Source organism: Leptopilina boulardi, unplaced genomic scaffold, assembly GCF_019393585.1.
Source record: "Leptopilina boulardi isolate dan_hultmark-lab unplaced genomic scaffold, ZJU_Lbou_2.1 LbouV2_38, whole genome shotgun sequence".
Lineage (NCBI taxonomy): Eukaryota > Metazoa > Arthropoda > Insecta > Hymenoptera > Figitidae > Leptopilina > Leptopilina boulardi.
The window spans coordinates 4155719-4183111 of NW_026137951.1; the positions used below are offsets into that span (position 1 = coordinate 4155719).

General features: G+C 23.9%; 2 protein-coding genes across 6 annotated transcripts; one reads left to right on the forward strand and one right to left on the reverse strand.

The window, feature by feature from the left end:
* Positions 1-6867, forward strand: LOC127288210 (putative lipoyltransferase 2, mitochondrial). Of its 3 annotated transcripts, none has more exons than XM_051315526.1 (2): positions 1-285; positions 5878-6867. In XM_051315526.1, the coding sequence occupies exon 2, from the start codon at positions 6058-6060 to the stop codon at positions 6778-6780; it is 723 nt and encodes a 240-aa protein (XP_051171483.1). In that variant the 5' UTR covers positions 1-285; positions 5878-6057; the 3' UTR covers positions 6781-6867. The 3 variants fall into 3 exon arrangements, with proteins under 3 accessions (XP_051171483.1, XP_051171482.1, XP_051171484.1); XM_051315525.1 differs by lacking the exon at positions 1-285 and adding an exon at positions 5384-5543; XM_051315527.1 differs by lacking the exon at positions 1-285 and adding an exon at positions 5586-5610.
* On the reverse strand, positions 6820-26963 carry LOC127288201 (ectopic P granules protein 5 homolog). 3 transcript variants are annotated; one of them, XM_051315508.1, is made up of 21 exons: positions 26474-26963; positions 26001-26171; positions 20722-23675; positions 20485-20662; positions 20385-20408; positions 18383-18610; positions 18154-18317; positions 17145-17973; positions 16943-17085; positions 16546-16723; positions 16231-16428; positions 16018-16149; positions 15703-15939; positions 13548-13731; positions 12913-13472; positions 12672-12841; positions 11158-11366; positions 10842-11087; positions 10524-10740; positions 10239-10448; positions 6820-7875 (listed from the first exon to the last, which is right to left on the reverse strand). In XM_051315508.1, exons 1-21 carry the CDS (start codon positions 26495-26497, stop codon positions 7524-7526), a joined length of 7608 nt encoding a protein of 2535 aa, XP_051171465.1. In that variant the 5' UTR covers positions 26498-26963; the 3' UTR covers positions 6820-7523. The 3 variants fall into 3 exon arrangements, with proteins under 3 accessions (XP_051171465.1, XP_051171463.1, XP_051171464.1); XM_051315506.1 differs by having other exon boundaries at positions 25929-26171; XM_051315507.1 differs by lacking the exon at positions 20385-20408 and having other exon boundaries at positions 25929-26171.
* Between the last annotated feature and the right edge of the window lie 430 nt (positions 26964-27393).

The window sequence follows — 27393 nt, forward strand, 5'->3', positions numbered from 1 at the left end:
CGCGCGATGGGACGGGCCTGATTAAAATCTTGCATGAAAATCAAGCCACATCTTGATTATAGACTTTTATATATGTATGTGTTTACGTCAATCATAGCGCAGTTTCTTTTAATAACCAATATAAAAACTACATACGATACTCAAAATTAAGTTTACTAACGAATATTTTTGGAGAAAATATAAATATCAGGTTTAGGAATCAGGTTTAGTCGACAATAGATGCGACAATGATCTTGAGAACTCTCACTATTTATTTCAAAATGATGAACTGCAAATTTCTCTCAGGTACGTTTATTTCATTATAATTAAACAAACGCATAATAATTGGTATTTATTAAATCAAATGATGATCAAATATTAGGGAAAAAAAGGAAATTAAAAAAAAAAAAGAACCTCTATTTGCATTTCATTAAAGAAGTGAAACGAACTTTTAATATAACCTATATATTATATACACTTTTCCTTGAGGCAATATAAATTTTATATTATGACCGGAAAGTCTCAAGAAACTGTATATATTATATATGCATTTATAATATCGTATATTATAATATAAAAAGTGAAAGAGAAAAAGAGGAGCAATTTCTGCACGCGGGATTAACTCGTAAACTAATGCTCAAATTATCTTTATTACATTTTCACTTTCGATGTGAAAATCCAAAGTTGTTACTTTACAAAGTATTAGAATAATTCTGATTACGCTATAAACAAATTATTTTTAAGTACTAAAATCCTGATTTTTTTTGTATATTATATTTAAATTCAGGTTATTGTAACGGGTTATTTATTCTATGTTTCCAGTTTAAAATATATTCTTGACTTTTTGACCCTTATATACAAAAAAAAAAAAAATTGCGTGAGAAAAAATATATCAATTTAGCAGGTTTTTAAACCATATTTTGTTTTGGTTTTTTTCTAAACATTTAACCAGAACTAATAATATACTTTCAGAGTAAATAATACCTTATTTTATTAATTTCAATGATATGTATTTTATAGTACCATTTATCAAATGACAACTGATTGACAATTAAAGAGAAAATTTTAGCTTTTTATTATTACATTTAACGCGACAGATGACAAAACTGAACGGAAAGTAATAATTTTATCATATCCTTCGTTTTTTTTAACGGTATCTTTCATTTTACATAATTTTTTATTAAATCAACTAAATTGCAATTTTTTGCTTTGGAAAATTTTTTAAATATCGTGTAGAAAAAACAAAATCTTTTCTATATATAATAAATATACTGAAACTGTGACAGATTAGAGATAATGTAGATTTGCATTTTATGGTTTATATATTCCAACACATAATAAACTTATCGTTTAATATTCAAGTTTTAAACTTTCCCTGGTATAGCTAGATAACATTTTTAGGACATTCGCGAAATATATATATATATGTATATGGATATGCAATTATTTTGTATTGTTCGTTTCTTTATAGAAACTTGCTGACCGTGACAATCCAAATTTCTTGTCACGAGTGGGGTTTATACGTTAAATATATTTACATTTATAATATTTTCTTAAATCATCAATCAATTTTAATTCAACATTCATTTTTAGAGAAAAAAAAAATTATATCTCGCCAATTTTTGTTAAAAATTAATTTTTAATACTATTTTGAAAATAAAAATTAAAAATTATTTTTTTAATACTGTATTGAAAATAAAAATTAGAAATTAAATTTTTAATACTATTTTGAAAATAAAAATTAAAAATTGATATTTTACTATTTTCAGGCTTCACAGTGTTTCCCCTATTTTTCTTCTATTTTAAAAAATTTCACTTTTTTTTATGAATATTTCCCTTTTTTCCCCTCTTTTTTAAAATAAAAATCCAAATTTGAACCAAAAAATTACAAGCCTCGGATTCTACGACTTCTTCAACTTTTTTCAATAAATGCGACTATTTCGACTTATTTTTATAAAATATGACTTTTTTGTTGTAATGAAAATCGACTAAAACTACTTCTTTCTCTTTCTAAAGTCAATCCGAGACCTGAATTAAGAAAATTGGAAATTTTTTTTTATTAGAAAATTAATTAAAAAATTTTTTTTTTTAATTTAATTTAAATATATTTAAAATTTCAGTTTCTTTGAAAAATATGAATAAAATCAAGTTTTGTATATTTTACTCAACGGTTTTTTGGTTTGATAAAATAAAAAATTACTTGCATTTTTCAAGAAAAAAATTAGTTTAGAAGTAATTTTCATTCTGTGGAAAATTAATTTTAAAATAAGTTTAAAAAATAAAAAGCGTTTATTTAATTAGATGTATGTAATTCAAATTTTTATAAAAAATTGAAAATGACATTAAAAAAAAAAATTAATTACTGTACTAGGAAAATCTCTTCATTGAATCTCACTTTTCTATATAAATTTATCATCTTTTAAAAAATGTGGAATAAAAATTTTGGTTTCTGTACTTTCTATGTTTTAAGATGTTTTTTACTCATCAAGAAAATGGTTGATCTCAAAATTTTCACCGGCAGTTTAATTTAAAACAACATTAAAGCATTTTGGTTAAGGAAAATATACATTTAGATTTTACCCTATTTTTCCTTTTTTTCAAACAAAATTTCCCCTATTCCCCCTTTTTTTTGCAAATTTTATGCTGTATAGCTTGTATTTTGAAAATAAAAATTAAAAAGAAATTTTTATTTACTTCATTTTAAATATTTTTTGAATAATAGTTTTTTTTATTATCTTTAGAATTTGGCTTTTAATTTTAAAAAAAAAGGTTGAAAATTAAAAATCTAATTTTTTAAAGGCTGTTTCTATTTCGCCCGCTCGGGCGAACTAATTCATTTCTGTTATTTCGCCCGTCGCGGGCGAAATAGATACGACTGTGTGAACTGGCTATTTCGCCCGTCGAAATGAATGTGTTTTAGAAGACGGGCAAAATAAGAAAAATAGATTATTTCGCCCGTTCAAGATAAAATCGAGTATCTGGAAGACGGGCGAGTATATTATTTCGTCCGTGAAATGTTTAAACAAAAACGGGCGAAATAATCAAAATACAATATTTAGCCCGCTAGGTATAAACAGATGTTGTATATTTGTCTAATTAATTAACAAATAATTTAAATTTCTGTTTCAACTATTTTTATTAATAACATTTGTTGTTAATTTAATAAAAACAATTTTTTTAACTCAATCTGTATAGCTGTTAAGAAATATATTTCTTTTTATATAATTTCAATTTACAAACTAAAATTATTTTAACTTTTATTTTGCAATTTATGTTAAATATCATAATATTTGATAAACAAATTTGATGGTCTCATTAATTTTTTGTGTTTCGATAAAAAAAAGGGTTTTTCTGATTTCTTTCTCAGCAGAATCATGGTTTTATATATCAATGTGAGATTATACTCCGTATAGTATATTCTTTAAATATTGAAAACGACGGTGCGTTGTTTGAAAATCTATTTGGTATCGAAAGTAGTTCATATGACATTCTTTATTTTGATTGTCTTCAATTTTATTTACTCGTTGAATTTAGAGATGCAAATATACAAAAATTTCAGAAATAGTCGATTTTTGAATTCTTATTTAAATTACAAAATTAAAATCCACAATTTTTATTACCAAAGTTTAATAAACAAAATTAAAAAAATTCTTTTTTTCATTTTTCATGAAAAAAATTTTTTAAAATGATTTTTTCAATTTTTAAGAAAAAATTTTTTGCAATTTTTTCGTCAACAATTTTTAAAAGAAAAATTTATAAAAAATATTAAAAAATATTATTAATTATTTGAAAAAATATTAATATTTTTAAATCGATGACGATCAATTTTAATTGTTTTCGACTTCAACATCGTAATTTTAATTAGTTAAATTTAATAATTATAATTTATAATTTTAATATTAGATTAATTTTTTTATAATTTTTATTATATTTATTTACCATTACTATAAAATATTAATTTTTTTTAATTATTTAATAAGAGTAATTAATACCTCTATAAATATATTAATTTTTTTTCCAATACAATTTCTTAGATAAAATAATTATTATTCTTTAAAGTCACGTCTCAAAAACGTGTAAAATAAATATTTGAAAAATCTTCAAGTTAATAATTACAAACAAATTTTATGTTACAAATATTCTCAAAACTTTAATTAATAAAATTTTTTGAAAAAAAATAGAAAATAATTAAGTATTAATTTTAAGAATTTAAAGAATTTTTAAGAACTTTTTTTTATTTAAATTTCTTCTATTTTATTAAACCAAATACTCCAAAAGATATAAATAAATAATATTAGACCTATACTCAGACGTCTTTTTTCTATCCATCTTATTTGTTATATTTAAAAAAAGTAAAATTATTTTTTCTCATTATCTAAAAAACAGCTGTCTATACTTAGCGGACGAAATAATATACTCGCCCGTCTTCCAGATACTCGATTTTATCTTGAACGGGCGAAATAATCTATTTTTCTTATTTTGTCCGTTTTCTAAAACACATTCATTTCGACGGGCGAAATAGCCAGTTCACACAGTCGTATCTATTTCGCCCGCGACGGGCGAAATAACAGAAATGAATTAGTTCGCCCGCGACGGGCGAAATAGCCACTCCGTTTTTTAAAATATAATTTATGATTATAATTTTATAATTATTATTTTATAATAATAAATAATTTTTATTGTTGTATATTTCCCCGTAGTCCATGAAGAACCATAAACTAACAAAATATTACGAAAATACAATTCTACACTGAAAAAAAAATTTATTTGATTCAAATACCGGTGTATTTGGTTATTATCAAATAAATATTTACTTGAATCAAATATTTCTTATTTGAATCAAATAAATGGTATTTGCTTCAAATACTGAAATATTTGATTCAAATAAGAAATATTTGATTCAAGTAAATATTTATTTGATAATAACCAAATACACCGGTATTTGAATCAAATAAATTTTTTTTTCAGTGTATTATTATTGTAGGTATTATTATTATTATTATTTATTATTATTATTATTTATTATTGTATTATTATATTATTATTTTATTTTGTAAACTTAATTTTAAATTAATTTTTCACAGAATGAAAATTACTTCTAAACTAATTTTTTTCTTGAAAAATGTAAGTAATTTTTTATTTTATCAAACCGAAAACCGTCTTGTAAAATATACAAAACTTGATTTTATTTATATTTTTCAAAGAAACTGAAATTTTAAATTCATTTAAATTAAATTTTTAAAAAGTTAAAAAAATTAATTTTCTGATAAAAAAAATTTCCAATTGGTATAATCATTCATATATTAAAAAATAAATTAATTATTTCTTCTTAAGCTAATTACATAATTAAGATTCTAAGAATTTCGGTTATTATTCAGTAATAATAAATATAATAATATTAAATTATTAAGTAATAATTTTAATTAATTTTATAATTATAAAATTGTATTATATAAATAATTTATTTTAATTTTTATAATTAAAATAAATAATATAAAGTTTAATATATATCATATATCTTATGCTGATCATATTGCATGTATTCCAACCTTCTCGCTGAAAAGGTTAGTATTGTCATTGTGTGTACAAATAAAATATACGTTAAATTTTGATCAGTGAAAAAAATTACAAGTTAACTTACAATTATTTATTATTTAAAAATTTTAAAATCAATTAATTTGAAAATTTTTTACAATTTATTTCTAAATATATAATAAAATTATCAGTATATAAATTCAACTTAATATTGCAATATAACCTCACTTTCATTTGATTCTTGATATATATATTTTATTTTCATTCTATTTGTTTTGATGTTCTTTTTTCTTGACTTAACGATAATGAAAAATGAAATATTTTTGTACTATTATTTTCTATTGATATATCAATTTTTTACAGATACTATCATTTCCTCACTTTAATTGAGAGAAAATCTTCAATTTGATATAAACTGTCAGAGATTAAAAAATAAAAAATAATTCAATTCCAGCTTCAATGCACAACATTCAATTAACGAAAGTGGCAATGAAAAAATTGAAGTAGTTCAATATCACCTCTATATATATATATAGATATACAATGTCATCGAGAGTAGTGAAAGTACTTTGGGTTGAACGCCTCAGTTATGGAACTGGTCTTCGATTACAGAAAGCATTAGCAGATCAACATCATAATAAATCTCTAAATGGTCATATCGTCAATACTCTGCTTTTGTTAGAGCATAATCCCGTTTATACGGTTGGTATTCGAAATAAGGGTTACACCATTGATGATGAAAATAAATTAAAATCATTGGGTGCAGAATTTTTCAAAACAAATCGTGGTGGTCTTATAACGTTTCATGGTCCTGGACAATTAGTGGCATATCCAATAATAAATTTAAAAAATTTTCAAAACGGTGTCAAGTGGTATGTTTGTCAAATAGAAAAAATGATTATTCGACTTTGCGCCGAATTTGGTATTAAGGGAAAAACATCGCCCGATACTGGTGTTTGGGTTGATGATAAAAAAATTTGTGCCATTGGAATTCATGCAAGTCGATATGTAACAACACATGGTTTAGCATTAAATTGTAATATGGATTTATCATGGTTCGATCATATTGATCCATGTGGAATTCAAGATAAAGGTGTGACGAGCATTAGTAAAGAAATGCAAATGAATGTGAAAGTTGAAGATGTTCTTCCTTTGTTTAAAAATGCTTTTCAAGATCAATTTCAATGTTCGTTGATTGACTTTTCACCTGGTGAGGCTTCGGAAATAATTCGTAGTTGTCAAGATTTACAAGTGCTTAGAAATTAATTTTCTTTTTTTTTTTTTTAGACAATTGAGAAATAATAATTTTGCAGTAATGTAATATATTTGACAATAAATACATAAACAAACGTTCATACATGATATAATACAATTTATAAAATAATTATACACAGCCTATTTTTGTTCAAATAATTTTTTTTCGAGCTCTTAGGTTTTGCATCTAATTATATTGTTAAGATAAATGAGCAATCATACAAAATCATTGCATTATACTAATTCTAATCTATTTTTGATGAATTATTTACATTTTATAAAAAAAAGGAATTAATTTTCCAATTAGCCATCGTCGTGCATTAGTTTTATGTGAAAATTATTGAAATTCAATAATTAGGTGAATAATTACATCTATTTGTCTACTAAAGATATTTCTTTAGGAATTATAATAATGTAATTTTACTTTTAAAAAAATTTAACAAAATATAAAGAAATCGATTTTTTAAATCTTGTGTCGTATTTAATATTAACAAATATTAAAATATTTTAACAATTTATCACAATTTTCTAATAAATATGTGAATAATTTTCAACATTGACAATAAGTAAATATTTATATATATATTATCAAAATAAACATTTTAAAGTATCAAAATACTTTATAATATCTAATAGTGTGTGATATATTTTGTTTTAAAAAATATTTTTATCGCATAACAAAATGATGACTAGATACGAATAATAAAAAAAAAGTCTGATGATCCTAAATAGGATTTAAAGCCTGGCAAATATTATTAATCTGTTAAAACGTGTAGATATCTTTGATTATAAATTTCACCTGTCAATGTGCCAACAACGGCAACGGCATTATGAAGAGAATTTGCAGAATCTCTAATTAATCTAATTGCCTGTTCGATATCGCCTTTTAGTTCGAGATATTGTTTATTAATTAGAAGGGCTTCAAGTGTTTGCATTGCTTTCACGGCATCGGTGCTTGGACGAATTTCCATTAAATCAGAATCGTTTGATCTCAATGGAGCAACACCTGGTGAATGAGGTGTGAATCTCACTACTTGTTGCTCTGATTTTGATTCTGGCATTTGAGCTAAACAATAGACGCTTATAGCTCTACTCAAATATTTACATCTGCAAAAAATTATTATTTATATATAAAATATTTATTTATTTTTCTAAACAGGGTTGCTACGCTTTCTGGAAAACATGGAAAAGTCAGGAAAAATTATAAAACACCAGGAAAAAAAATTAAATCATAAAATTCATTTAAAAAAAATGATTTTCGATATAACTCTTACGAAATTCAGTTTTTTAAAAATAATTTTTATAATATTCTTCGAAAATTTAATTATTTGAAAGCATTTTTCAATTAAAAAATTGAAATGTTCAATTTTTAAAAAATTCTTTAGCAACAGAAATCACAAAAAAAAATTAAAATTTGAAAATCACTTGAATTCAATTATTTTCAAAAATTTCAATTTAAAACCTTCTAAAATTTAATTATTTCTAAAAATTTCAACTGTAACTCTTCCAAAATTTAATGATTTTTAAAAAATCTTGATTGTCAATTTTCAAAATTCAATTATTTTTAAAATTGTTTTCTAAAATTCTAAGCTAAATAAATTATTTTTTATAATTTTAATCAAGGTTTTCAAAATTAAATTTAAAAAAACTCCAAAATTCAATTATTTTTAAAAATCTTAATTGTAATTCTTTTCAAAATTAAATTATTTTTAAAAATCTTAACTGTAATTATTCCAAAATTTAATGATTTTAAGGGGGGAACCTCATTTATCGGGTCAAAAAAATCGATTTTTTGGAAATAATTTTAATCGATTCTACAAATATTCAAGAATATACCTTCAAAATTTCAAATCGATATCTGTATTATTGAAGGATTTACAAAATTTTTAGCAGGACGAGCCAGGTTATTTACATCCAATTTTTATGTATTCAAAACTTTGAACGCGTTTTTCTCGAAACACCATTTTTCGATTTTGTGTACACGATTGAGAACGCTGTATTGAAACAAACGGGCTTTACCATAGCTCATTTTAAAGCTAATTAAATTGTCTTCAATGTGACATTAAGTGTTTTTTGAGAAAAAAAATTTTTCATATTTTTTTGGAATTTCAAAGTCAATTTTTCATGCATGAAAAATCACTTTTAACGTAAAACTCGGTAAGAAAAATCAATTTCGACATTTTTTAAAAAAATCGAAATGTCACATCGAAGGTATTATTCTAAAGTTAAAAAAAAATTGGTTTTTTTGTTTCAGAAAATAATTTAGAGCGCTAGAATGTACACAGACAAAATCAGGTGCCATAGCCACGGTGTAAATTTAAATAGTAAAAATGTTTTTTTTCAGTCTTCAATAATTATTTTACACTGTCAAGACATGCAATAAAATACTCTATAAATTACAAAATGTTTGAAGTTATTTTACAAGAGAAAAAAAATCCCAAAAATGATGCATTTTTTAAACGTCTAATTGAGGGTCCCCCTTAAATGATTTTTTATAATATTCATCAAAAATTCAATTATTTAAAAGCATTTTTCAATTAAAAACATTGGAAATTCAATTTTTGTCTGTAATTTCTAATAAATTCTTTATCACCAAAAATTTCAATTAAAAATCACTTGAAGTTCAATTAATTTCAAAAATCTGAATTGTAAATCTTTGAAAATTCAATAATTTAAAAAAAATGTTATCTAAAATTATTTGATAAATTATTTTCAATTCTGTAAAATTTAATTATTGTCTGAAATTTAACAAAATCTTTTGAAATTTAATTATTTCTAAAAATTTTAACTTTAACTATTCCAAAGATCAATTATTTTTAACAAGTCTTTAAATTTCATTTTTTTAGAAATTTTTTCTATTCAATTAAAATTTTGAAAATTTGTCTTAGTTCGATTCTGAAATAGTCAAAATAAATTTTCTTGATAAATTATTCCTATAGAATTATTCTTATTAAAGAAATTAATAAAATGGATTTAATATCTAATAACATTAATTATTTAAAGTGAAATACTTATTAACTAATTAAATTTAATCAAAATAAAAAAATCGACTTTTTTTTAATGTAAATCGACTAAAACGACTTTTTTTGTGCCTTAAAGTCGATTCGAGGCCTGAATAAACTACACTTATTACAAGGATTGAATATTCTGTAAATTAAGTTAATTAAATATTCCTATCAAAGAAATATTATGAGTTGTAAAAAAAAGTTCAAATTTTAATTCATTTATTGTTATTAACGAATGAATGTTAAAAACAGGTAAATTAATTTTTAAAAAATATTACTGTATTTTAATGAAATTTTGAATATTTAATAACTATTTTTATATAAACCATACTTTTATGAAGTATGGAAAAATATTATTTTAAGTACCGGTAAACCTGGACAAGTCATTGAATTTTTTTCACGAGAAATCGTAGCAATCCTACTAAACAAATTTAAATGATAAAAATATTAATAGTTTTTTTTAACCTGATTGAAATTTGTGATCCTTTTCGAATACCAATTGCTCCTAAAATTCCCCATCCTTGTCCTGCATCATCTGCAATTGTTAGTAGTGCTCGAGCTAAACCCTTTAGGGCCCTTATTGCAACTGTCATATTTTCACTATATTGACATTGTCTGTAAATTAATTCCAAAACTTTCGCCCACAAAAGTGGAAGTTTACTCTCAAACGATTCCCTAGAAAAAATTAATTATAAATTCAATATCACGTATAGTATTAAAATTCTTTAAAAAAATAAAATGATATTTTACATAGGTTTGATGGCAGTAATCCAATCAATTAGATTTGTCAGAAGCATTCCTTCCTCTCTAATATCTCTACAAGATGGTAATTTTTTTAATAGAATCGCATAAAGTGCTAAAGGTTTTCCCTCAGCAACTAAAACTCCTTCGACTGGTGGTTGGCGTGGTACTAGAGATTGTAAAACAGATAGCACCGCAGCCCAGGAGGGTTGAACGTCTTCAATAACTATAATAATAATTTATATAAGCGAATCGAAAATCATTGGAAAACAAAATCAAATTTTTCTGGCAACCCTGGAAAATAGTAGTAATTAAAAAAAAAATTACCATTTTGCCTGAAATAAGCCTCTAAAGCAGCTTCCATAATATCTCCCAAAATTGACGGAGATGCAATTGCAACTCCAATGACTCTCAAAATTCCAATAACTATTGGATTATTTCCAGTTCTTTTCGACAACCACGAAGTCCAACTTATTTTCAAATGATCAGCCAAAACTCCATTTTGATTCACCGAAAGTAATAATTCAGTTACCAAAAGACCCGCTTCTGCAGTTTGTTGTGGTTCTGAAACAGCTTAAAAAAAAATCATTTTATTTTTAGATTAATTTTTCTTGAGAAATATGTTAATTATCAGAAAACTTACTACTTGTAATAACAGCTTCGAGTTCATCAAGCATATTTGAAAGTGCATTTGTAAATGCTCGTAAATTTGTCGACAAAAGTGCTTTATGTCTCGATGTACAATTAGTCAATAATTTCATACAAGAACGAACATAAATTTGTCGTTTTTTCAATGTCGTTGGATGAAAATGTGTCACTGTTGGATCATAAGCAGCGACAACTTTTAATAAACTGAAACATTATTTCCAATTAGAATAAAAATTATAAATCCAATTAGAAATAAAAAAAGTAGCAAACTTACTGAGGCGCATGAATTTCCCATAAAAATCATTAATTTGATTTTTTTTTAAAAAGTATTTTATTAAAACAATTATTTTTTAGATAAATTTTCAATTTTCAAATTAAAATTTGGGAGATTTTCTTTTTATTCGAATTTTTACTTAACAAAATTTTTAGCTACTGAATATTTGTTTAGCAGAATTTATATTACATGACTTTTTATTTAAGAAAATTTTAATTTAATCGAATTTTAATTTAACAGAATTCTCATTCGATCGAATTTTTAAATGACACAAATTCTAATTCACCGAATTTTTAAGACGCCGAATTTTCATTTGTTCGAAATTACAAATGACCGAAAAAACAATCGACATAAAGATTTCGGCGCAATTTTTGAACGATTTTCTTGATAATTTCTAATTGGTCAACCTTATAAAAATTGCACCGAAATCTTTCTGTCGATTGATTGTTCGGCCATTTGTAATTTCGGACAAATGAAAATTTGGCGTCATAAAAATTCTATCAATTAAAAATTTGGACAAATAAAAATTCGGTAAATTGGAATTTCTGTCGATTTCAAAATTCAAATCACATAAAATTCGATTGAATGAGAACTCTGTTAAATAAAAAGTCATATAAAGAAAATGGCTGTAAAATCAAAAATTCTGCCAAACAAAAATTCCGTACTTTTTTTCTGAAAAATCTTAACTTTAACTTTTCCAAAATTCCATTATTTATAAAATTGTTTTCAAAAATTCTTAGCTAAATTAATTATTTTCAAAGATTTTAGTAGTTTTTCAAAAATTCATTACTTATAAACAATATTCAACTTAAAATTTTCTGAAAAACAATTTTTGAAATTCGTAAATAATTTTAAACAATGTAAATTTACAAAAATTTCAGTCAAAAAATTTTCAAAATTCAATTATTTTTTTAAAATCTTAACTGTAACTCTTCCAAAATTTAATTATTTCTAAATTCTTAGAATTAGTTAATTTAATTATTTTCATTAACTTTAATCAAGTTTTTCAAAAATTCAATTATTTAAACCATTTTTCAATTAAAAATTCTCTATAATTTAATTACTTTTTGAAAAATGTAAATAATTTTGAATACAAATTTACATAATTTAAATTTATAATCTCCAGAATTTCAATAATTTTTTTTTGTCTAAACAATAATTATTTCTAATAAAATTTTTTTAAATGAAAATTCTAATTAATGATTTTTATGAGATAATCATACTTATTAACTTACTTATTAACAGCTATATCGATTGGATGAACGATTTCATTTTCAATAGAAAGAATTACTCGTGGATCACAACTCATAACATGCCAATTAATAACTTGATCAAATGATGATGCATCCACCAAATGCCAGGCAAATTTTTCAGCATCCTCCATTAATTTCACAGCTTTATCATTCTTTCAAAGAGAAAAAAATTAATATTATTATTTTTTTTTTAATTTAATAATTTCGTGAATAATAATCTTACCTGTCGGACATTGGGTTCATTTGATAATTTCACCAAAAGATTCAATAAACAAACATGCATTCTCGCCGAAACTGTTAATGGTTGAACTGAAAGCATTTCATTGATCCACAATGGCCAATTAATAATCGTAAAGACACTTCCCAAAAATAAATGACTGTCTGGTAAATATTGATCGACGACTTTAATCATAAATTCCACATCATTGATACCGGGTGAAAATCTTTCCCAAGGTAGGGATAAAAAATTACCATGAATCACATTTAAAACATGATCTTTTATCGAAGCGTGAGCAAAATTTGTAACATAAAATTGCCAAAGATAGCAAAGTATTTTACTTGAGGCGGGCATTGTGTCAGTTATGAAACGTACACATTCGATAAACATGGCAACAGTTCGATTTGCATATGGACCATCGGCAATAATCCATGGTAGTAAAATTGAACGATCATCAGTTAATTGCTGAATCCAAGCCGCTGTTGGTTCACGTAAATTTCTCGTCCAATAAGGCGTTATCCAAGGCGCAAACATTTCACTCAAAACGGGCCAAATCTTTTCACATACTGTAAAATAAAATAAATAAATAAATAAACAGAATAAAAAAAAGAACAGTAAAATATTTCGAGAAGAAAACTTACACTGATCAGCTAATGAGCCTCTATCTGACTGTAGTGTCAAGACAACTAAAGCGTGGCCCACCATACCCAAAAATATTGTTAACGGTTCATTATAAACACGATATTTTGGATATAAACCATATAATCCGTATTGTAAACGTTCATTCATAAAATGTTTGCTCAGCAGCACTGCCGTATCGTGCATCTGGTGACAAAAAATAAACAAATTATTTACCAAAAAAAAAAATACTAACAGGCCTTGAATCAACTTTGAAATGCAAAAAAGTCGTTTTATTTGATTTTTTAATTTTAATTCAATGTAATTAGTTAATAAATATTTTACTTTAAATAACTAATGTTATTAGATATTCATTTCATTTTATTAATTCCATAATAAGAATAATACTTATCAGAAAAAAAGCACTAACAGACCTCGGATCGACTTTAAGGCGCAAAAAAGTCGATTTTTTTATATTAACTAAATTTAATTAATTAATAAATATTTTATTTCAAATAACTCATGTTATTAAATATTAAATTCATTTTATTAATTCCTCTATAAGAATATTATCTAGTAGTTTAATGTTCAAAATAATTTCGGACAATAATTAAGTTTTACATAATTAAAAATAATTTAAATTACATTAAATTTAATTTAATTTCAAATTTTAGTTAACATTTTTAAAAAGTAATTGAATTTTCAAAAATTTACAGTTCAGATTTTTGAAAATAATTGAATTCAAGTGATTTTTAATGAAATATTTTTTTGGTAATTTCTCTTGATGAAGAATTCATTAGAAATTATAGACAAAAATTGAATTTTAAAAGTTTCTAATTGAAAAATGCATGCAGATAATTGAATATTTGAAGAATTATATAAAAATCATTAGAAATAATTGAATTTTGGAAGAGTTACAGTTAAAATTATTAAATTACAAAAAGTTTAAGCTGGAAAATTTCAAAAATAATTAAAATTACAGCTGAAATTTATAAAAATATTTGAATTTCAAAAGTTTCTAATTGAAATATGCTTTTAGGTAATTGAATTTTTGAAAATTATTATAAAAATCATTAAAAATAATAGAATTTCGGAAGAGTAACACTTGAAATTATTAAATTTCAAAAAGTTTTAGATGAAAAATTTAAGAAATAATTAAATTTTAGAAGATTTTAAACTGGAATAATTTTAAATAATTGAATTTTTAAAAAATATTGAAATCATTCAAAATAATTGAATTTTGGATAAGTTACAGTGGAAATTTTAGAATTTTTAAAAGATTTTGTTAAATTTCTGACAATAATTAAATTTTACAGACTTGAAAATAATATATCAAATAAATTTAGATAAACTTTTTTAAAACTAATTGAATTTTCAAAGATTTACAGCATTATTTAAAATTTAGATTTTTGAAATTAATTTCTGTTGATGAAGAATTCATTAGAAATTATAGACAAAAATTGACTTTCAAAAGTTTTTAATTAAAAAATTCTTTCAAATAATTGAATTTTTGTAGAATATTATAAAAATGATCAATAATAATTGAATTTTGGAAAAGTTTCGGTTTTTTTTAGAAATACATGAGTTGCGAAAGATTTTGTCAAGTTTCAAACAATAATTAAATTATACAGAATTGAAAATAATTTATATTTTAAAAAACATTAAAAGTAATTGAATTTGTGAAGAGTTACAGTTGAAATTATTAAATTTCAGAAAGTTTTAGATGCAAAATTTTAGAAATAATTAAATTTTAGAAGGTTTTAAACTGAAATTATTATAAATAATTGAATTTTTAATTGTAATTTTTGATAATTTTATTTGCTTATTTTTTTTATTATTTTAAATAATTATTGAAATTCATAAAATTTTTAATTGAGATAATTTAATTAATTAAATTTAAGATAATTGAATTTGTGAAGAATTTCATGAAAATTATTGAAAATAATTCATTTAGAGAAGAATTTTAATTGAAAATATTTTAAATAATTGAAATAATGAAGGTCTGAAGAAGATCTGCATTGTATATTAAAAACGACATATTTTGTTCCAAAATTTTGTAAAAAGTGTAAAAAAAAAATTGAAAAATTCGCATCTTATTAAAATAAGTTAAAAAAAAGTCGTATTTTTTAAATAAAATTTGTATAATGCGAGACCTGTATTAGTTATAAATAAACAAACCTCTTGTCGAGAAAGTATTTTTTGTTCCGTAGCGTAACGTCGAATTTCATCTCTAACTTTTAAAACATGCATCGGTGGTGCAGATTTTGCTCTTCCACTCAAAACTCCCAATAAATCGCGCCAAACATCTAATGATAAACTTTGTCCCTCACTTCCACGTAAAATAACACTCAAAACTTCTCCATAATGTTCGGGAAATTCGTGTAACAACACAAGTCGAAGATGATTTCGAAACAACTGCAAAGAGAAATTGAATTTTTTGATATAAAATTTTAATTTACATTTTAATTAAGGTATATGAAAAATATTAAAAACCTCGTGTAATATTTGCTTATCTTCTTCTGGATTTAATCCAATGTTACATAATGCCCGCGATACTAATTCAATGAAAGTTGATCTCTCACTCAGTCTTGGTCGTCTATAATTCAACCAACTTCCAACGTCAAACTAAAAAATTAAAATATTATTTAAATAAAAAAAAATTTGAATTTATATAATTCTGAAAATAGGAAATAAAACTTATTTCACCTTTGAAAGAAGTACAAAACATAAATCAACATTGGAACCTGTTGACAATTCAACCACAATTTGGTACATTTGTAAAAATGATGAAGCTCCACCAGCAACGGGAGTAAAATGAGGACCCAAAAGTCCTCCGAGATTAGGCCGTTCGATTATTGCTTTAAGTAATTCTGTTCCTTGACTTTCTTCTCCACTTATGAACAACTACAATTATTTAATTAATTGTTTGATTATTTAATTAAATATAATAATTATTTAATTTAATTATATTTGTGTTTTAAAAATGTATTTTGATTGGGATAGTTATGCAAAATACTTTACCTGTCCCAATTTTTCAATGCATGTTGTAATTAATTGCTTTGTAGGCGGACAGAGTGAAGCTTCCTCGCTGTAAAGTTCAACTAGATAGTAAAATAATTTAACACCACTGTCTTGTACTTTGCGCAAAATTGACGTATTTTCTGTCGTACGATTAAGATTCAATTCGTGTTCAAGTAGCCTGAAAAAAAGAATTTTCTTTTTACAGGGTTTCTACAAATTTAAACTGCTGTAGTATTTTTTTTTAATTTCTGACAAATTCAATTTTAGAATGTTTTTTTAAAACCTTTTTTAAATAATTGAATTTTTAAAAAAATATTAAAATTATTAAAAAAATGAATTTTTGAAAAGTTAATTTGTTTGTTAAATTACATCAAAGAATAATTCTAATTAAACTCACGCGATTAAGTGATCAGCAATAACACAACCGAGTGTAACTTTACTTGGCGGTGGTTGACTTGCTTTTACCAAAAGATTTTCATATTCTGCTCTATTTTGACTTATCATTTCATCCACACCATCGCTAACACGAGCCTCTAAAATCTAATAATTGATTTTTAATTATTTTTATAAAAAATTTCTATAATTTCAAATTTATTTACCTTGACTCGTATAACAGCTGGACCAGCACAATGAACAATAGGTGGTGTTCCTGAACGTGAACGTTTTTGATTTGAAGACGTTATATCACAGAGTGCATGTAGTGTAATATAATTTTCAACTTCTTTATAAAGTGTCGGTACCAATTCCAAAAAGCTACAATCCACCGCAGTGTGCTCCGAAACCATTAAATTAAATGTCTGTGCATAATCCAAAATAATTTTAAAATGTGGTCCTATTAATTTAATAATTGAATCCGAATTGTATAAACAATCCCTTGGAATAGGCTGTATAACGGGATTATTACGATTTAAAACTGGCGACGGTACAGGTTGCTCATAACTATTTAGTCGTCGAAAAATTCTTTGCTGTGGATCCACTGGTTCTAATGGTGTTGTTGGTGTTTGTGAAAATTTTTTAAGACAATCAACTTGTTGATAGGTCACAAATTGCCATTCTTGTATTGCTTTCTGTTGACTTTGTTGTACTGAAAAATAATCCACATATTCTAACCATGGATTTCTATCGCCTTGTAGAAGTAACATTAATTTTTGTGACATATATTGCGGAGGTAAAGCGGGAAGATAAAGGCCAGATTCCTGTAATCTTGGCTCTTCAAGCCACAATGTCATTGTTTTATAAAATTTTGCCATATCAAGATAAAATATTCTTCTCTCATCGGTTATTAATTTTCCATTATCCAAATCATTTTCAGCTTTCATTTGAAAATATTCCACTGTATCGTGTAAGCGTTTTTTCACTTTTTTCAAATAGCTTAAATTTATCATTCCTTCGAAAAATTTCTCACCTACACCACCATGATCAATGACACTGCAAAATTATAAAGAAAATTATCAATTAAATATTATTAAATTAATTTTTAAATTAATTTCTAAATTATTAATAAATTATTAAAAAAATAATTAAAATAAAAATATTAAATTTAAAATAATAATAAATAAAAAAGAAATTATAAATCGTCAATTAAATTTCAATTAATTCCAAACTCACCCAGTTGAAGACGGAGGTCTTCCCAAGAGAAGAGAAAAAAAATTCTGCCACAAAAGAGGTAATAGAGGATGATCTAGAGGTGTATCAAGCGCTTGTTGGGACCAACGATAAATGGACAAACTGTTTGCACTGAATGGTTGTACTTTAACAGTGGCAAAAGCTTTCTAAAAAAACAAATATATATATTTTTATTATCAAAAAAGAAAAAGAAAAAATTGTTTTTTATTACCTTGAGGGCAGAGTCCAATGAAGTCTTTGTTTGTAGGCACAATTCTCGTAAAATTTCCTTCCATAAATTTGTCTTTAATTCCCTTTCATATTGTTCAGTGTACAAAATAATATAAGCCACCCAAATTGACTGTATAGATCCTCCTAGAAGACTTGGACAACTTGACGAACCCATCGCCCAATTTAAGAAGGAACCAAAGGAACTTGAATTTTTTCCACATGAGAGATTCTATAAAATAAAATTTCTTTATTATATTTTTTTTATTTTTTCTATTACAGGCCTCGGATCGACTTTAAGGAGCAAAAAAAGTCGTTTGAGTCGATTTAATAATAATTTTATATGAATATTATCAAGAAAATTTATTTCGAATATTTCAGAATCGAACTAAGATAAATTTTCAAAATTTTAATAATAAATTAGGACAAATTTCTAACAAAAATTCTTAAATTACCATTTTTTTTAATTTTTGAAGTCTGATTTAAATAATTTATTCGAATTTAAAATATTGGCATAGTTTTCAGTTTTAATGTTCAAAATAATTTCGGACAATAATTAAGTTTTACATAAATAAAAATAATTTATATTTTAGTTAACATTTTTAAAAAGTAATTTAATTTTCAAAAATTTACAATTTAGACTTTTGAAAATAATTAAATTACAAGTGATTTTTAAATGAATTTTTCGCTAATTTCTCTTGATGAAGAATTTATTTGAAATTATAGACAAAAATTTACAAAAAATTTTTTTAAAAAAGTTGTAGTTGAAATTATTAAATTTAAAAAAGTTTTAGATCGAAAATTTTATAAATAATTGAATTTTACAAGGTTTTAAACAAGAATTATTTTAAATAATTGAATTGCAGAGGATTGTAAATTTAAAATAAATTTTCTACTTTAAACTGTTGTTGTTTTTTTAAAATTTGAAACAACAATTAAATTTAAAAATTTTTATTTTTATTTTATTTTATTTGTAACAAAATATCGATTTGAAACTTTCATAAAAATAATTGAATTTTTAAATAAATATTAAAATTATTAAAAATAATTGAATTTTGAGGAATTTTCAGTTGAAATTTTTAAAATTAATTGAATTTCAAAAGTTTCTAATTGAAAAATGCTTTCAGATAATTGAATTTTTAAAAAATATTATAAAAATCATTAAAAATAATTGAATTTCGAAAGATTTTGTTAAATTTCAGACAATAATTAAATTTTACCAGGGTTGTTACGGTTTTAAAATTAAAAAATTCCCTGACATTTATAGGATTTGCAGGTCATTTTTCTTAAAATTCCCTGATCAAATATATAATTGTGATAATAAAGTTTTAGCTTAATGCGTATAAAAAAATTCAATGAAGTTAACAATAAAACATTTTTTATTAATTAACAAATTTATAGCATATCTAAATGGAAAAATTAATTTTTAAAATTTTTTCAAATTAGAAGTGAAAAATTTTTTATTTTGGTTAAAATCTTTGGAAACAACATTTCTTTGAAACAATATTATTTTAAATTCCCTGATTTTCCCAGGTTTTCTCTGATCGTAGCAACTCTATTTATCTCATTGAAAATAATTTATCAAATAATTTTAGAAATTTTTTAAAAATAACTGAATTTTAAAAGATTTACAATTCATATTTTTGAAAAATTGAATTTAAAAATTTTAAATTTTTGAAAATAAGTCAATTTCAAGTGATTGTGAATTGTAATTTTTGATAATTTTATTTGCCTATTTTTTTATTATTTTAAATAATTATTGAATTTCATAAAATTTTTAATTGAGATAATTTAATTAATTAAATTTAAGATAATTGAATTTGTGAAAAATTTCATGAAAATTATTGAAAATAATTAATTTAGAAAAGAATTTTAGTTAAAAATTTGTTAAATAATTGAAATAAATAAGATTTGCATTGTATACTAAAAAAAAACATATTTTGTTTAAAAATTTTGTAAAAAAAAAGTTTAAAAAGTAAAAAAAATATATATATTAATAAACGTACCTCATTGCCATTCACGAGTGATAGCTAACAAAAATGAAAATATTTATAAAAAAAAAAAATTCAAATTTCTAAATTGACAAAAAAAATTGATATTACTCACAGAGAAGAGATTTTGAAACATAATCTCCGTTGTTGTTCTTGCGTCAATGTAAAAAAATGAGGCACGTATTACAGTGTCTAATAAATAAAGTACACTTTGATCCCGATTCCAGTCTGGTATCAGTATAAGAATATTTAACCACAGTCTTACAAAAGGTTCAGGCGTTTGCAAGCAGTATCTATAAAAAAAAATAAAAATTATTCCTGCACTTTTATAAGAAATATTATTAACAGTTACCTTTTATAATTGTGCAAATGAGATTCAATCATACTTGAAAATAGTTTCAAAATACTGCCAGGAAATTCCGGAGCAATAAGATTTTTTGCTATTTTCATGTACGTTCTATCGGCAGTGATCAAAGCTATTGTCAAGCTTAGAAATTTTTCATTATTCAATAAATATTCCGAACAATTTAAAAATAGAGGAATTATATTGTGAAGAACGTGTAACATTTGTTCATATTTATGATAGGATTGTAATATTTGTAAATGTTCAAAGCCCTTGGAACAAATTAATGGAATTGAATGTCCCAATAGTGTCATTCTCAATGCAACAAAAGCGGCGAGTGGTTGTTTTTCATTGAGAACAATAACTAATGATTCCAAATTTGGATCCGAATCTAAATCAGGCACATGAGAAAATGCTTCACCGGGATTTATAATTGAGTACTGACTAACGGCATCTGATTCTTCAAGACGATTGAGTCTTAATCTTGACACCATTTCCCAAACCCATTGTGAAAATGCTTGTTCATTACTTTGTGATCGAACTATCGATGATACTTGCTTTACACCTTCGGCCAATAGTGATGCACTTTGAACAGGATTTTCCAAAATATATTTCTTTGATAATTCAACCATCAATAATGCAATTCGACGATGTACATTTATTGGAAGATGTAAATTATTATCGTCTCCGAGTCCCCAATTAAAATGCGAGAGTACCAAACGTGCCAAATGACTTTCAGTCGATGACAATGGATACTGATGAAGCCAAGCTGAAATAACATTTAAATCCCCATTCTGCGGTATCCATTTTTCAATTCTCAATTCTGTAAATAGATACAAACTCAATTTTCCCACTGAGACAAAATTATCTCTCAATTTTAGAAGAATATCCGACAAAAGAGAAGAATATTTATCAGTCAAATTCGACAATAGTGATCTCGCATCCTTCGAACAAGTGTCCTGAGTTTTTTTACTGAGAAATCCAATTTGAAAAAGATCAATCGTTGTCGCACGAACAAATTCATAATCATCCGTTCTTGCCATTGCCATATTTGCAAAAGTAGTTAGTAAAAAATACGACTCATCGCCTGGTAAATTACTTAATTTCTCCTCAAATTGTTTATAAATCTTTGGTGAATTTAGTTCCGTTTCCCATTGAGACATTTCAAAATCAGGAAGATCAGCAATTGACGAATCAGTGTGTAGAATATAAAATATTTTCCAAAGCATATCGGAAGAGACAATATGATAGGGAATTGCAGCAAGATATTGCCAAGCTCCAAGTCTTCGTGATGAAAATATACAAAGTGTTGCTCTCAAAAAAAAATAATCATACTCCAATTGTATTCTCATTAACATTGAATTGTCAGTGATTTTTGTTTTATCGAATAATTCCCATAAATCGCTGGAATATTGTACAGTATCTCTAATTAAGGCACTTAATCTTTTTGCCAATTGACGATAACGTGGTGAATCATAAGTTTGAAGTCCTTTTTTCAAAAGTCGAACAATAACAGTTGAAAATGCAAATATTCGTAAAATATGATGTTCCGTCACTGCATTACCGTCTTGATGAAAATTATCATTATGTCGTTCAATAAATAAAACTTGTTCAAATAATTTATCCAATGGAATTTGATGTAGAAGTGATATAAGATCACTTTCAAAAAGATTTGCCCCACAATTTGCAATGTCTTCATCCTCTTCACCTTCTTCGTCCAACATTACCCAAACTGTATCACCGTTATTATTACCCGTCTCTTGTAAGGATATTTGAACTTGTTCCAAAAATTGATTTCTCTCCTTTATTGGCAATAAAATAACAGCCAGTGTCGATACAATATGATCCAAATGTGGATCATTTAATGGCGACGTTAGGTTTCTATTTCTCGATGGAACTGGAATTTGAATAAAACTTTTCGCCCAATTTGTAACTCCTCCAGGACATCGAAGAACGTGATTCAATAAAAATAAATGATCTTGCCATGTTGCGACTCTCAATAAAATTGCCACCAATTTCGATAGCCAATCTCTAGTGTCGGTGACAAATTTTCCATCTTTCAAAACACGTCGTTGAAAGTAAAATAATATCGATATGCACATTCTCAGTTCTACCAATTGTGGCATTGTGTGTGAGGATATTTGAAATGGTTCCAAACTAATAGGCGCATTTTGTGGTAAATTAGCAAAATCCTTACAAGAAATACAAACTCTCTGTATGTAGTGCTCGATCTGTAGTTTCAATGTTTCCGATTCGTAACAATATAACGCGTGTGTATTATGCAAGGACTCTTTAATAGCCGAAAGATTTTTTGTTAGTGCCGCAAGAGTTTTTTTATTAAAATGAGCAACTGAATATTCATGATTTGCACTCACTGGATTACCATCTTGACATTCGCCATATTCAGTGATACCAGCTTTATCTAAACACCATAATTGTTTTTGTATATCCTTACATGATTTTTTAAGTGTTTCCAATTCATGTGAATTGACAATTAAATGATTTCGTACACGAAGATAACTCATTACAAGTTCTTGTAGTCTATGCTGTTGACGAATACTATGACCGCGTAGTTGAAAATCAACAAATTCATTAATAAAACTTTCAACAAGTGACAATTCTTGATTATTGTAGAGTGCTGCTAATTGTGTTTCATTAAATGGTTTCATTGTTTTTTCATCTAATTTACTTTTCTCCATTGTTGATGTTTGTGATTTTAAATTTGATTTTTCTTTTTTCAAATTATTTTTATCTGATGGTAATTTTGTTGTTTGCGCAGGCAGTGAAATGACATTTTCGATAATTGGCGCCGATGGAATTGTATCTATCAGTCTAATTGTCGAAATATTGTTTCTCATTTCTTCTAATTTTGAATTTAATTCAGAAGAATTTTCTACATCTTCAGAAGGCGCTGAGGCCATTGGAATTCCTGTGTCCACTTCATCGACAAAATGTACTGTACACTAAAGAGACAAAAAAAAATTATTTCAATCAAATAAATTATTTTATTAAAAATTCAGGGTTGCCAAAATAAATTAGATTTTCTTCTTCCCTGAATTTTCTCTGATTTTCAGATAAAATTTTTACTTTTTTCCTTGATACTGTAGGAAAAAAATGTCAAGAAATTTGTAATTAATTATAAATTAAAACACTAATTTTTAGAAGTCAAAATTTGAAATAAAATTTTCAAAATCAAAAACCGCATAAATTTTTTTAAAAAATTGTTAAATTGAACAATACATAAATATTATTATTTTTAAATGAGATGTTTTTACTTTTATAATTTTTTTTTTTAACATTGAAAACAATTTTTGTTTGTTATTTTAAACATTGAAAAATTTTGTTTTTTCACATTGTTCTTTTTTTACATAAAATTTTGTTTTCAAGTTGCAAGTTATTACATAAAAAAAAGTTGTTTAATTTGTTATTTATTTAATTAATACAATGGTGAAATAGATTTTTAAAATATTTTTTATAATAACTAACAAATGTCCCGTTGATAAATAAATTTAAAATAATGTTATATATAGAAAATAAAAAAAGTAAAAAAACAACAATTTTCAATGTTCAAAATAAAAAACAAAGAAATTAAAATGCAAATAATAAACTAATATTCAATTAAAAGCTGTCATTAAGTACTGAAATTAAAATAGTAATAAAACGCTTAATACAAGTCAAAATTTTAATTCAGATTCCTAAAAAAAAAATTTAATTTCTGTTTTTTAAAAATAATGGAAGACAGATATTTGCAAATCATACGAATTCAAACAATTAGGTTTTTAATTCAAAAATTTATTAAATAATTAAGTTTTCAAAAAACTTTACTAAAATATTATTGAACAAAATTAATTTAGCGAAAAATTTTAGAATTGAATTTTTGGAAAAATAAGATTTTCAAAAATAAATGAATTTCTGTAAATGAATTTTTGTAAATTTGTATTCAAAATATTTACATCTCTCAAAAAGTAATTAAATTATTGAGAATTTTTAATTGAAAAATGTTTAAAATAATTGAATTTTTGAAAAACTCGATTAAAATAATTGAAAAAAATTAATTTGGAAAAGAATTTTAGAAAATAATATTTTAGAAATAGAATTTTGAAGATTTTAGAAATAATAGAATTTTGAAGATTTAATTAATTAAAATTTTTGTAAACTTATTTTGTTGAAAATTATCTACGCATTTCAAAAAATAAATGATTTTCAGAAAATTTTAAGTTGAATATTGTTTAAAATAATTAAATTTTTGAAAAACTCGATTAAAATCATTGAAAATAATTAACTTAGCTAAAAATTTTAGAAAAAAGTTTTAAAAATAATTGAATTCTGAAAAAGTTAGAGTTAAGAATTTTAAAAATAATTGAATTTTGAAGATTTTTTTCATTGAAATTTTTGTAAATTTATTTTGTTCAAAATTATCTACGAATTTCAGAAAGTAATTAATTTTCAGAAAATTTTTAATTGAATACCTAATTTCTGAAGATTATAAATTAAAATTTTTTCTAAACTTGTAATCAAAATTGTTTACATTTTTCAAAAACTAATTAAATTATAGAAAATTTTTAATTGAAAAATGTTTTAAATAATTAAATTTTCGAAGAGTTACAGTTAAGATTTGCAAAAATAATTGAATTTTAAAGATTTTTTTGATTGAAATTTTTGTAAATTTATTTTATTCAAAATTATCTACGAATTTCAGAAAGTAATTAATTTTCAGAAAATTTTTAATTGAATATTGTTTAAAATAATTGAATTTTTAAAAAACTCGATTAAAATCATTAAAAATAATTAATTTAACTAAGAATGTTAGAAAATAATTTTGGAAATAATTGAATTTTGAACCAGTTACAGTTAAGATTTTTAAACATCATTGAATATTAGATAATTAAAATTTTTTAAATGTTTTAATTAACTGTTTTTTCGAAGAACTTGATTAATGATATTAACAATCATGAATTTAAAAAAAACAATTTAGATAAAATATTTTAAATTAATTGAATTTTGGAAAAACTATATTTTATAATGAAAAAATCTTATTTGGTCAAGAAAATGTCCAATTTTTATAAAATAGTTCAAAAAAGTCGCATTTTCAAAAAAAAGTCTTGCAATCAGATTCCTGTTTTTAGAAATTTGATACTTTGATAAAATTCCCTGATTTTTCCCTAATTTCCCTGACCAGTGGCAACCCTGTTCAAAATAAATATAATAAAAATTACTTCGACAGCTTCAGCAGTGGGAATTTCATCATTTTCCATAATTACAACTTTATAATTTTCGTTTTCATATACCTCGGTGTCTATTGCTGCTGAATGCAATTCACTTTCCATATTTTCAATGCCTTCACCTCGAGGATAATTTGTTGGCGATTCACCAAGTAAACATTCAAATTCCTCCAGTGTTGGAGCATCAGGAATTTCACGCGATAAATGAGAAGTTCGTATACGATCTTTCTTTTTTTTCTATAAATATTAAAAATATAGGTACAAAAAGAAATTAAACATTCTCAGTGTAACTGAAATTTTTGTGAATAATTTAAAAAGGAATCGTTTTAGAAATTTTGCAATTCAAAATTCATAAAAAAAAATTTTTTTGAACACCCCTAATAACATAGACACACAAATTTAAACAAATGATAAATCATTTAACATTAAATTTTAAAAAACAATGAATTTGCGTATTAGAAAAATAAATTTTTAAATTAATATATAATCCATATTTAAAATTGAATAATCATTTTCATTTATTAAAATTATAACCTCACCTGCCGTGGTTTTTGTTTCTCCATGACAGCTGTTTTGACTTTTAAACAATAGATTGATTAACTTGGACTTTTAATTTATATACATATAGATATATTCTATATACGTATATATATGATAAATTTACGTACTTTGCAAAGTTAAAAATACAAACGAATTATTTAATTACATATTGCAAATACTTAACAAATTCTCTTCAATATAATTATTATCATTATATATTTCACTTCAATAGATATTTGTTATAGATATATTTATAATTTTCACATGATTTCACATTGCGTATGAAGAATTGATTTTTTTCTTAGAAACAAATGGCATCCTTTGTATTGCTATTATTATTTTTCATTCTTTTTATATGATTATTTTTAACGTAACTGAACACTTGTTAAGTCATAGTATTTACATTAACACTATTGTAATTTATCGTTTGTTTTCTTTTTCTTTTATTATTCTGTCTAATGAGTGAGAGCAGAAGACATTTTTTTTTGCTTATTATTATTTTTTCTACTATTATCGACATGTGATAAAGTCGAAGTAGTTTGAAATAAGCGCAGTGTCATTTAAAATTTGAATTTCGTAAACGAATTTTAGAAATTTGTAACATGTTTTCAAATAAAGTTTTAAAAAATATATGTTACTGAAACATATATAGTTTATAATAAATTTTAAAAATAGAAGAAAATAGAAATTCGAAAGTTAATCGAATAAAAACTACAAATGAACACTAATCATACATAAATAACGACGCAAAAAATCATCTTAGCAATTAATTTCAATTTTCAAATTTATTGTTACAAAAAGTCATAAATTATTACAGAGCTATTGTATTATATTTATTGATCTTCTTTAAAGTAGTTTACAAAAAAAATCGATCTAACTTTATCAAAACTATTAGGATTAATTTTATTAAAAAAAAAAT

Coding starts and splice junctions, on each gene's coding strand:
- LOC127288201 (XM_051315506.1), bottom strand. CDS start 26,497: ATGGAGAAACAAAAACCACGGCAG. Junction 20,663..20,721: donor CATTTGCACAATTATAAAAG/GTAACTGTTAAT, acceptor TTTTTTTTATAG/ATACTGCTTGCAAACGCCTG. Junction 10,741..10,841: donor GGCTTATTTCAGGCAAAATG/GTAATTTTTTTT, acceptor TTATTATTATAG/TTATTGAAGACGTTCAACCC.
- LOC127288210 (XM_051315526.1), top strand. CDS start 6,058: ATGTCATCGAGAGTAGTGAAAGTACTTTGGGTTGAACGCCTCAGTTAT.